At 41.0% G+C, this 10,094-nt stretch overlaps 1 protein-coding gene across 1 annotated transcript; it reads right to left on the bottom strand.

Annotated features, from left to right (window-relative positions):
• Positions 1 to 21: 21 nt before the first annotated feature.
• LOC147804268 (uncharacterized) lies at positions 22 to 10,056 on the bottom strand. Its single transcript, XM_087151484.1, has 11 exons — positions 10,041 to 10,056; positions 9,024 to 9,269; positions 8,577 to 8,939; positions 7,293 to 7,547; positions 6,828 to 7,190; positions 5,544 to 5,798; positions 5,079 to 5,441; positions 3,804 to 4,049; positions 3,339 to 3,701; positions 1,785 to 2,444; positions 22 to 887 (listed from the first exon to the last, which is right to left on the bottom strand). Exons 1-11 carry the CDS (start codon positions 10,054 to 10,056, stop codon positions 37 to 39), a joined length of 3,981 nt encoding a protein of 1,326 aa, XP_087007610.1. The 3' UTR covers positions 22 to 36.
• Between the last annotated feature and the right edge of the window lie 38 nt (positions 10,057 to 10,094).

Raw genomic sequence — 10,094 nt, 5'->3', positions numbered from 1 at the left:
TTGCAATGATATGCCAACCACTGAGGATCTTTTATGTCAGTACCGAGGTTGGTGAGAGTCGAGATCAAAATTCATATCGACCAGCAACGCTAAGATTCTATCCCTGGGCGATTCCGTGTGAGAAATGCAATCTATTCCTTGAGCCAAGGCATGGTGAACATATTTTATAAACATATTTATAGAAGCATAAATTTTTAACCTACCTGATTCATTGTTTGGTCCTTCTGGTTTATTTGGTCCTCCTGGCCCGAACGGTCCTCCTGAACCTTTGTTTGGTCCTTCTGGCCCAAATGGTCCTCCTGGCCCAAATGGTCCTCCTGGTCCCTTTGGTTCTCCTGGTCCATTTGGTCCTTCATTGCTTGGACCCTCAGGATATATATTGACCTCAGTGTCTACATTAATAGGTCTTTCGGCATTTGGTCCGTTTGGTCCTCCTGGTCCGTTTGGTCCTTCTGGGTTCTTTGGTCCTCCTGGGCCATAAGGGGACGCTCCTGGTCCCTTTGGTCCTCCTGGTCCGTTTGGTCCTTCTGGATTCTTTGGTCCTCCCGGACCGTTTGGTCCTCCTGGTCCGTTTGGTCCTCCTGGTCCGTTTGGTCCTTCTGGATTCTTTGGTCCACCGGGGCCATTCGGTCCATAAGGTGACGTACCTGGTCCCTTTGGTCCTCCTGGTCCGTTTGGTCCTTCTGGATTCTTTGGTCCTCCAGGACCGTTTGGTCCGTTTGGTCCTCCAGGACCGTTTGGTCCGTTTGGTCCTCCTGGTCCGTTTGGTCCTTCTGGATTCTTTGGTCCTCCTGGTCCCTTTGGTCCTCCTGGGCCGTTTGGATATATATTGACCTCAGTGTCTACGTTAATAGGTCCTTTATTTGGTCCTCCTGGTCCATTTGGTCCTTTTTATAAAAATGAATAAGTAATTTTAAATTTCGTTTTATTAAGTATCGTAATTAGTGTTACAAAATGAGTACGATTCCGAAGCTAAATCTTTCATTAAATAATGTTCCTCATTTAAAAATTGTAGGAAAAAACTGGTGTTATCTACTGTAACAGTTACTGTTATGTAAAATTATCTGCTAGAAAAAAATTACTAATAATTTTAAATATATTAGACTTTTTTTGAAACGGGATGAAAAGTGTTATTTTAATCTCTATAAAACGGTATAAAAATTTTATTGCAAATGAATTCTGGAATTATTCTTATATTGACATGTTTTTTTGAAGTCTTTGTTAACTAATGTTAATTTTCAAAAGTTTTCAACCATTCCATTGGTGTTATTTTCGGAAAATAGAGTTTTGCCAAATAGGAGTTCTTTATAACTTGCTATTCTTTAATATGTAGTTATTTTTTTTTCTGTTTGTAACTAGCGTAGTATAGCGGTCTCGATTCTGAGTTTACGACTATCTAGGTTAAACTCCGTACCTTTGAAATTTTGAGCTGAATCCGGAAGTCAAAGAAACACCTGGATCAAGCATTTGATGAAACTAAGTTTTGTATTTGTCTTTTTAAAGAAACAAGCTCGCGTTTCCGTTACGTGGAGCGAAAACCATGAAACTCTCTAACAATTTGAAAAACTGCAAAGGGATTTCTTGCAATGATATGCCAACCACTGAGGATCTTTTATGTCAGTACCGAGGTTGGTGAGAGTCGAGATCAAAATTCATATCGACCAGCAACGCTAAGATTCTATCCCTGGGCGATTCCGTGTGAGAAATGCAATCTATTCCTTGAGCCAAGGCATGGTGAACATATTTTATAAACATATTTATAGAAGCATAAATTTTTAACCTACCTGATTCATTGTTTGGTCCTTCTGGTTTATTAGGTCCTCCTGGCCCGAACGGTCCTCCTGAACCTTTGTTTGGTCCTTCTGGCCCAAATGGTCCTCCTGGCCCAAATGGTCCTCCTGGTCCCTTTGGTTCTCCTGGTCCATTTGGTCCTTCATTGCTTGGACCCTCAGGATATATATTGACCTCAGTGTCTACATTAATAGGTCTTTCGGCATTTGGTCCGTTTGGTCCTCCTGGTCCGTTTGGTCCTTCTGGGTTCTTTGGTCCTCCTGGGCCATAAGGAGACGCTCCTGGTCCCTTTAGTCCTCCTGGTCCGTTTGGTCCTTCTGGATTCTTTGGTCCTCCCGGACCGTTTGGTCCTCCTGGTCCGTTTGGTCCTCCTGGTCCGTTTGGTCCTTCTGGATTCTTTGGTCCACCGGGGCCATTCGGTCCATAAGGTGACGTACCTGGTCCCTTTGGTCCTCCTGGTCCGTTTGGTCCTTCTGGATTCTTTGGTCCTCCAGGACCGTTTGGTCCGTTTGGTCCTCCTGGTCCGTTTGGTCCTTCTGGATTCTTTGGTCCTCCTGGTCCCTTTGGTCCTCCTGGGCCGTTTGGATATATATTGACCTCAGTGTCTACGTTAATAGGTCCTTTATTTGGTCCTCCTGGTCCATTTGGTCCTTTTTATAAAAATGAATAAGTAATTTTAAATTTCGTTTTATTAAGTATCGTAATTAGTGTTACAAAATGAGTACGATTCCGAAGCTAAATCTTTCATTAAATAATGTTCCTCATTTAAAAATTGTAGGAAAAAACTGGTGTTATCTACTGTAACAGTTACTGTTATGTAAAATTATCTGCTAGAAAAAAATTACTAATAATTTTAAATATATTAGACTTTTTTTGAAACGGGATGAAAAGTGTTATTTTAATCTCTATAAAACGGTATAAAAATTTTATTGCAAATGAATTCTGGAATTATTCTTATATTGACATGTTTTTTTGAAGTCTTTGTTAACTAATGTTAATTTTCAAAAGTTTTCAACCATTCCATTGGTGTTATTTTCGGAAAATAGAGTTTTGCCAAATAGGAGTTCTTTATAACTTGCTATTCTTTAATATGTAGTTATTTTTTTTTCTGTTTGTAACTAGCGTAGTATAGCGGTCTCGATTCTGAGTTTACGACTATCTAGGTTAAACTCCGTACCTTTGAAATTTTGAGCTGAATCCGGAAGTCAAAGAAACACCTGGATCAAGCATTTGATGAAACTAAGTTTTGTATTTGTCTTTTTAAAGAAACAAGCTCGCGTTTCCGTTACGTGGAGCGAAAACCATGAAACTCTCTAACAATTTGAAAAACTGCAAAGGGATTTCTTGCAATGATATGCCAACCACTGAGGATCTTTTATGTCAGTACCGAGGTTGGTGAGAGTCGAGATCAAAATTCATATCGACCATCAACGCTAAGATTCTATCCCTGGGCGATTCCGTGTGAGAAATGCAATCTATTCCTTGAGCCAAGGCATGGTGAACATATTTTATAAACATATTTATAGAAGCATAAATTTTTAACCTACCTGATTCATTGTTTGGTCCTTCTGGTTTATTTGGTCCTCCTGGCCCGAACGGTCCTCCTGAACCTTTGTTTGGTCCTTCTGGCCCAAATGGTCCTCCTGAGCCTTGGTTCGGTCCTCCTGGTCCCTTTGGTTCTCCTGGTCCATTTGGTCCTTCATTGCTTGGACCCTCAGGATATATATTGACCTCAGTGTCTACATTAATAGGTCTTTCGGCATTTGGTCCGTTTGGTCCTCCTGGTCCGTTTGGTCCTTCTGGGTTCTTTGGTCCTCCTGGGCCATAAGGTGACGCTCCTGGTCCCTTTGGTCCTCCTGGTCCGTTTGGTCCTTCTGTATTCTTTGGTCCTCCCGGACCGTTTGGTCCTCCTGGTCCGTTTGGTCCTCCTGGTCCGTTTGGTCCTCCTGGTCCGTTTGGTCCTTCTGGATTCCTTGGTCCACCTGGGCCATTCGGTCCATAAGGTGACGTACCTGGTCCCTTTGGTCCTCCTGGGCCGTTTGGTCCTTCATTGCTTGGACCCTCAGGATATATATTAACCTCAGTGTCTACATTAATAGGTCTTTCGGCATTTGGTTCGTTTGGTCCTCCTGGTCCGTTTGGTCCTTCTGGGTTCTTTGGTCCTCCTGGGCCATAAGGTGACGCTCCTGGTCCGTTTGGTCCGTTTGGTCCTTCTGGATTCTTTGGTCCTCCAGGACCGTTTGGTCCGTTTGGTCCTCCTGGTCCGTTTGGTCCTTCTGGATTCTTTGGTCCTCCTGGTCCCTTTGGTCCTCCTGGGCCGTTTGGATATATATTGACCTCAGTGTCTACGTTAATAGGTCCTTTATTTGGTCCTTCTGGTCCATTTGGTCCTTTTTATAAAAATGAATAAGTAATTTTAAATTTCGTTTTATTAAGTATCGTAATTAGTGTTACAAAATGAGTACGATTTCGAAGCTAAATCTTTCATTAAATAATTTTCCTCATTTAAAAATTGTAGGAAAAAACTGGTGTTATCTACTGTAACAGTTACTGTTATGTAAAATTATCTGCTAGAAAAAAATTACTAATAATTTTAAATATATTAGACTTTTTTTGAAACGGGATGAAAAGTGTTATTTTAATCTCTATAAAACGGTATAAAAATTTTATTGCAAATGAATTCTGGAATTATTCTTATATTGACATGTTTTTTTGAAGTCTTTGTTAACTAATGTTAATTTTCAAAAGTTTTCAACCATTCCATTGGTGTTATTTTCGGAAAATAGAGTTTTGCCAAATAGGAGTTCTTTATAACTTGCTATTCTTTAATATGTAGTTATTTTTTTTTCTGTTTGTAACTAGCGTAGTATAGCGGTCTCGATTCTGAGTTTACGACTATCTAGGTTAAACTCCGTACCTTTGAAATTTTGAGCTGAATCCGGAAGTCAAAGAAACACCTGGATCAAGCATTTGATGAAACTAAGCTTTGTATTTGTCTTTTTAAAGAAACAAGCTCGCGTTTCCGTTACGTGGAGCGAAAACCATGAAACTCTCTAACAATTTGAAAAACTGCAAAGGGATTTCTTGCAATGATATGCCAACCACTGAGGATCTTTTATGTCAGTACCGAGGTTGGTGAGAGTCGAGATCAAAATTCATATCGACCAGCAACGCTAAGATTCTATCCCTGGGCGATTCCGTTTGAGAAATGCAATCTATTCCTTGAGCCAAGGCATGGTGAGCATATTTTATAAACATATTTATAGAAGCATAAATTTTTAACCTACCTGATTCATTGTTTGGTCCTTCTGGTTTATTTGGTCCTCCTGGCCCGAACGGTCCTCCTGAACCTTTGTTTGGTCCTTCTGGCCCAAATGGTCCTCCTGAGCCTTGGTTCGGTCCTCCTGGTCCCTTTGGTTCTCCTGGTCCATTTGGTCCTTCATTGCTTGGACCCTCAGGATATATATTGACCTCAGTGTCTACATTAATAGGTCTTTCGGCATTTGGTCCGTTTGGTCCTCCTGGTCCGTTTGGTCCTTCTGGGTTCTTTGGTCCTCCTGGGCCATAAGGTGACGCTCCTGGTCCCTTTGGTCCTCCTGGTCCGTTTGGTCCTTCTGGATTCTTTGGTCCTCCCGGACCGTTTGGTCCTCCTGGTCCGTTTGGTCCTCCTGGTCCGTTTGGTCCTCCTGGTCCGTTTGGTCCTTCTGGATTCCTTGGTCCACCTGGGCCATTCGGTCCATAAGGTGACGTACCTGGTCCCTTTGGTCCTCCTGGGCCGTTTGGTCCTTCATTGCTTGGACCCTCAGGATATATATTAACCTCAGTGTCTACATTAATAGGTCTTTCGGCATTTGGTCCGTTTGGTCCTCCTGGTCCGTTTGGTCCTTCTGGGTTCTTTGGTCCTCCTGGGCCATAAGGTGACGCTCCTGGTCCGTTTGGTCCTCCTGGTCCGTTTGGTCCTTCTGGATTCTTTGGTCCTCCAGGACCGTTTGGTCCGTTTGGTCCTCCTGGTCCGTTTGGTCCTTCTGGATTCTTTGGTCCTCCTGGTCCCTTTGGTCCTCCTGGGCCGTTTGGATATATATTGACCTCAGTGTCTACGTTAATAGGTCCTTTATTTGGTCCTTCTGGTCCATTTGGTCCTTTTTATAAAAATGAATAAGTAATTTTAAATTTCGTTTTATTAAGTATCGTAATTAGTGTTACAAAATGAGTACGATTCCGAAGCTAAATCTTTCATTAAATAATTTTCCTCATTTAAAAATTGTAGGAAAAAACTGGTGTTATCTACTGTAACAGTTACTGTTATGTAAAATTATCTGCTAGAAAAAAATTACTAATAATTTTAAATATATTAGACTTTTTTTGAAACGGGATGAAAAGTGTTATTTTAATCTCTATAAAACGGTATAAAAATTTTATTGCAAATGAATTCTGGAATTATTCTTATATTGACATGTTTTTTTGAAGTCTTTGTTAACTAATGTTAATTTTCAAAAGTTTTCAACCATTCCATTGGTGTTATTTTCGGAAAATAGAGTTTTGCCAAATAGGAGTTCTTTATAACTTGCTATTCTTTAATATGTAGTTATTTTTTTTTCTGTTTGTAACTAGCGTAGTATAGCGGTCTCGATTCTGAGTTTACGACTATCTAGGTTAAACTCCGTACCTTTGAAATTTTGAGCTGAATCCGGAAGTCAAAGAAACACCTGGATCAAGCATTTGATGAAACTAAGCTTTGTATTTGTCTTTTTAAAGAAACAAGCTCGCGTTTCCGTTACGTGGAGCGAAAACCATGAAACTCTCTAACAATTTGAAAAACTGCAAAGGGATTTCTTGCAATGATATGCCAACCACTGAGGATCTTTTATGTCAGTACCGAGGTTGGTGAGAGTCGAGATCAAAATTCATATCGACCAGCAACGCTAAGATTCTATCCCTGGGCGATTCCGTTTGAGAAATGCAATCTATTCCTTGAGCCAAGGCATGGTGAGCATATTTTATAAACATATTTATAGAAGCATAAATTTTTAACCTACCTGATTCATTGTTTGGTCCTTCTGGTTTATTTGGTCCTCCTGGCCCGAACGGTCCTCCTGAACCTTTGTTTGGTCCTTCTGGCCCAAATGGTCCTCCTGAGCCTTGGTTCGGTCCTCCTGGTCCCTTTGGTTCTCCTGGTCCATTTGGTCCTTCATTGCTTGGACCCTCAGGATATATATTGACCTCAGTGTCTACATTAATAGGTCTTTCGGCATTTGGTCCGTTTGGTCCTCCTGGTCCGTTTGGTCCTTCTGGGTTCTTTGGTCCTCCTGGGCCATAAGGTGACGCTCCTGGTCCCTTTGGTCCTCCTGGTCCGTTTGGTCCTTCTGGATTCTTTGGTCCTCCCGGACCGTTTGGTCCTCCTGGTCCGTTTGGTCCTCCTGGTCCGTTTGGTCCTCCTGGTCCGTTTGGTCCTTCTGGATTCCTTGGTCCACCTGGGCCATTCGGTCCATAAGGTGACGTACCTGGTCCCTTTGGTCCTCCTGGGCCGTTTGGTCCTTCATTGCTTGGACCCTCAGGATATATATTAACCTCAGTGTCTACATTAATAGGTCTTTCGGCATTTGGTCCGTTTGGTCCTCCTGGTCCGTTTGGTCCTTCTGGGTTCTTTGGTCCTCCTGGGCCATAAGGTGACGCTCCTGGTCCGTTTGGTCCTCCTGGTCCGTTTGGTCCTTCTGGATTCTTTGGTCCTCCAGGACCGTTTGGTCCGTTTGGTCCTCCTGGTCCGTTTGGTCCTTCTGGATTCTTTGGTCCTCCTGGTCCCTTTGGTCCTCCTGGGCCGTTTGGATATATATTGACCTCAGTGTCTACGTTAATAGGTCCTTTATTTGGTCCTTCTGGTCCATTTGGTCCTTTTTATAAAAATGAATAAGTAATTTTAAATTTCGTTTTATTAAGTATCGTAATTAGTGTTACAAAATGAGTACGATTCCGAAGCTAAATCTTTCATTAAATAATTTTCCTCATTTAAAAATTGTAGGAAAAAACTGGTGTTATCTACTGTAACAGTTACTGTTATGTAAAATTATCTGCTAGAAAAAAATTACTAATAATTTTAAATATATTAGACTTTTTTTGAAACGGGATGAAAAGTGTTATTTTAATCTCTATAAAACGGTATAAAAATTTTATTGCAAATGAATTCTGGAATTATTCTTATATTGACATGTTTTTTTGAAGTCTTTGTTAACTAATGTTAATTTTCAAAAGTTTTCAACCATTCCATTGGTGTTATTTTCGGAAAATAGAGTTTTGCCAAATAGGAGTTCTTTATAACTTGCTATTCTTTAATATGTAGTTATTTTTTTTTCTGTTTGTAACTAGCGTAGTATAGCGGTCTCGATTCTGAGTTTACGACTATCTAGGTTAAACTCCGTACCTTTGAAATTTTGAGCTGAATCCGGAAGTCAAAGAAACACCTGGATCAAGCATTTGATGAAACTAAGCTTTGTATTTGTCTTTTTAAAGAAACAAGCTCGCGTTTCCGTTACGTGGAGCGAAAACCATGAAACTCTCTAACAATTTGAAAAACTGCAAAGGGATTTCTTGCAATGATATGCCAACCACTGAGGATCTTTTATGTCAGTACCGAGGTTGGTGAGAGTCGAGATCAAAATTCATATCGACCAGCAACGCTAAGATTCTATCCCTGGGCGATTCCGTTTGAGAAATGCAATCTATTCCTTGAGCCAAGGCATGGTGAGCATATTTTATAAACATATTTATAGAAGCATAAATTTTTAACCTACCTGATTCATTGTTTGGTCCTTCTGGTTTATTTGGTCCTCCTGGCCCGAACGGTCCTCCTGAACCTTTGTTTGGTCCTTCTGGCCCAAATGGTCCTCCTGAGCCTTGGTTCGGTCCTCCTGGTCCCTTTGGTTCTCCTGGTCCATTTGGTCCTTCATTGCTTGGACCCTCAGGATATATATTGACCTCAGTGTCTACATTAATAGGTCTTTCGGCATTTGGTCCGTTTGGTCCTCCTGGTCCGTTTGGTCCTTCTGGGTTCTTTGGTCCTCCTGGGCCATAAGGTGACGCTCCTGGTCCCTTTGGTCCTCCTGGTCCGTTTGGTCCTTCTGGATTCTTTGGTCCTCCCGGACCGTTTGGTCCTCCTGGTCCGTTTGGTCCTCCTGGTCCGTTTGGTCCTTCTGGATTCCTTGGTCCACCTGGGCCATTCGGTCCATAAGGTGACGTACCTGGTCCCTTTGGTCCTCCTGGGCCGTTTGGTCCTTCATTGCTTGGACCCTCAGGATATATATTAACCTCAGTGTCTACATTAATAGGTCTTTCGGCATTTGGTCCGTTTGGTCCTCCTGGTCCGTTTGGTCCTTCTGGGTTCTTTGGTCCTCCTGGGCCATAAGGTGACGCTCCTGGTCCGTTTGGTCCTCCTGGTCCGTTTGGTCCTTCTGGATTCTTTGGTCCTCCAGGACCGTTTGGTCCTCCTGGTCCGTTTGGTCCTTCTGGATTCTTTGGTCCTCCTGGTCCCTTTGGTCCTCCTGGGCCGTTTGGATATATATTGACCTCAGTGTCTACGTTAATAGGTCCTTTATTTGGTCCTTCTGGTCCATTTGGTCCTTTTTATAAAAATGAATAAGTAATTTTAAATTTCGTTTTATTAAGTATCGTAATTAGTGTTACAAAATGAGTACGATTCCGAAGCTAAATCTTTCATTAAATAATTTTCCTCATTTAAAAATTGTAGGAAAAAACTGGTGTTATCTACTGTAACAGTTACTGTTATGTAAAATTATCTGCTAGAAAAAAATTACTAATAATTTTAAATATATTAGACTTTTTTTGAAACGGGATGAAAAGTGTTATTTTAATCTCTATAAAACGGTATAAAAATTTTATTGCAAATGAATTCTGGAATTATTCTTATATTGACATGTTTTTTTGAAGTCTTTGTTAACTAATGTTAATTTTCAAAAGTTTTCAACCATTCCATTGGTGTTATTTTCGGAAAATAGAGTTTTGCCAAATAGGAGTTCTTTATAACTTGCTATTCTTTAATATGTAGTTATTTTTTTTTCTGTTTGTAACTAGCGTAGTATAGCGGTCTCGATTCTGAGTTTACGACTATCTAGGTTAAACTCCGTACCTTTGAAATTTTGAGCTGAATCCGGAAGTCAAAGAAACACCTGGATCAAGCATTTGATGAAACTAAGCTTTGTATTTGTCTTTTTAAAGAAACAAGCTCGCGTTTCCGTTACGTGGAGCGAAAACCATGAAACTCTCTAACAATTTGAAAAACTGAAAAGGGATTT

This window comes from Parasteatoda tepidariorum, chromosome 9 (assembly GCF_982258835.1).
Source record: "Parasteatoda tepidariorum strain Cologne lab strain chromosome 9, Ptep-v5.0, whole genome shotgun sequence".
Lineage (NCBI taxonomy): Eukaryota > Metazoa > Arthropoda > Arachnida > Araneae > Theridiidae > Parasteatoda > Parasteatoda tepidariorum.
This window is presented reverse-complemented; position numbering and strand designations above follow the sequence as displayed.

Bases quoted from the DNA above. Each gene is read 5' to 3' on its own strand.
- LOC147804268 (XM_087151484.1), bottom strand. The intron at 7,548-8,576 runs GTAGGTTAAAAA...CAAACGGACCAG, and splicing joins AGGACCAAACAATGAATCAG to GAGGACCAAACGGACCAAAC. The intron at 7,191-7,292 runs GTACGTCACCTT...CAAACGGACCAG, and splicing joins AGGAGGACCAAAGGGACCAG to GAGGACCAAACGGTCCGGGA.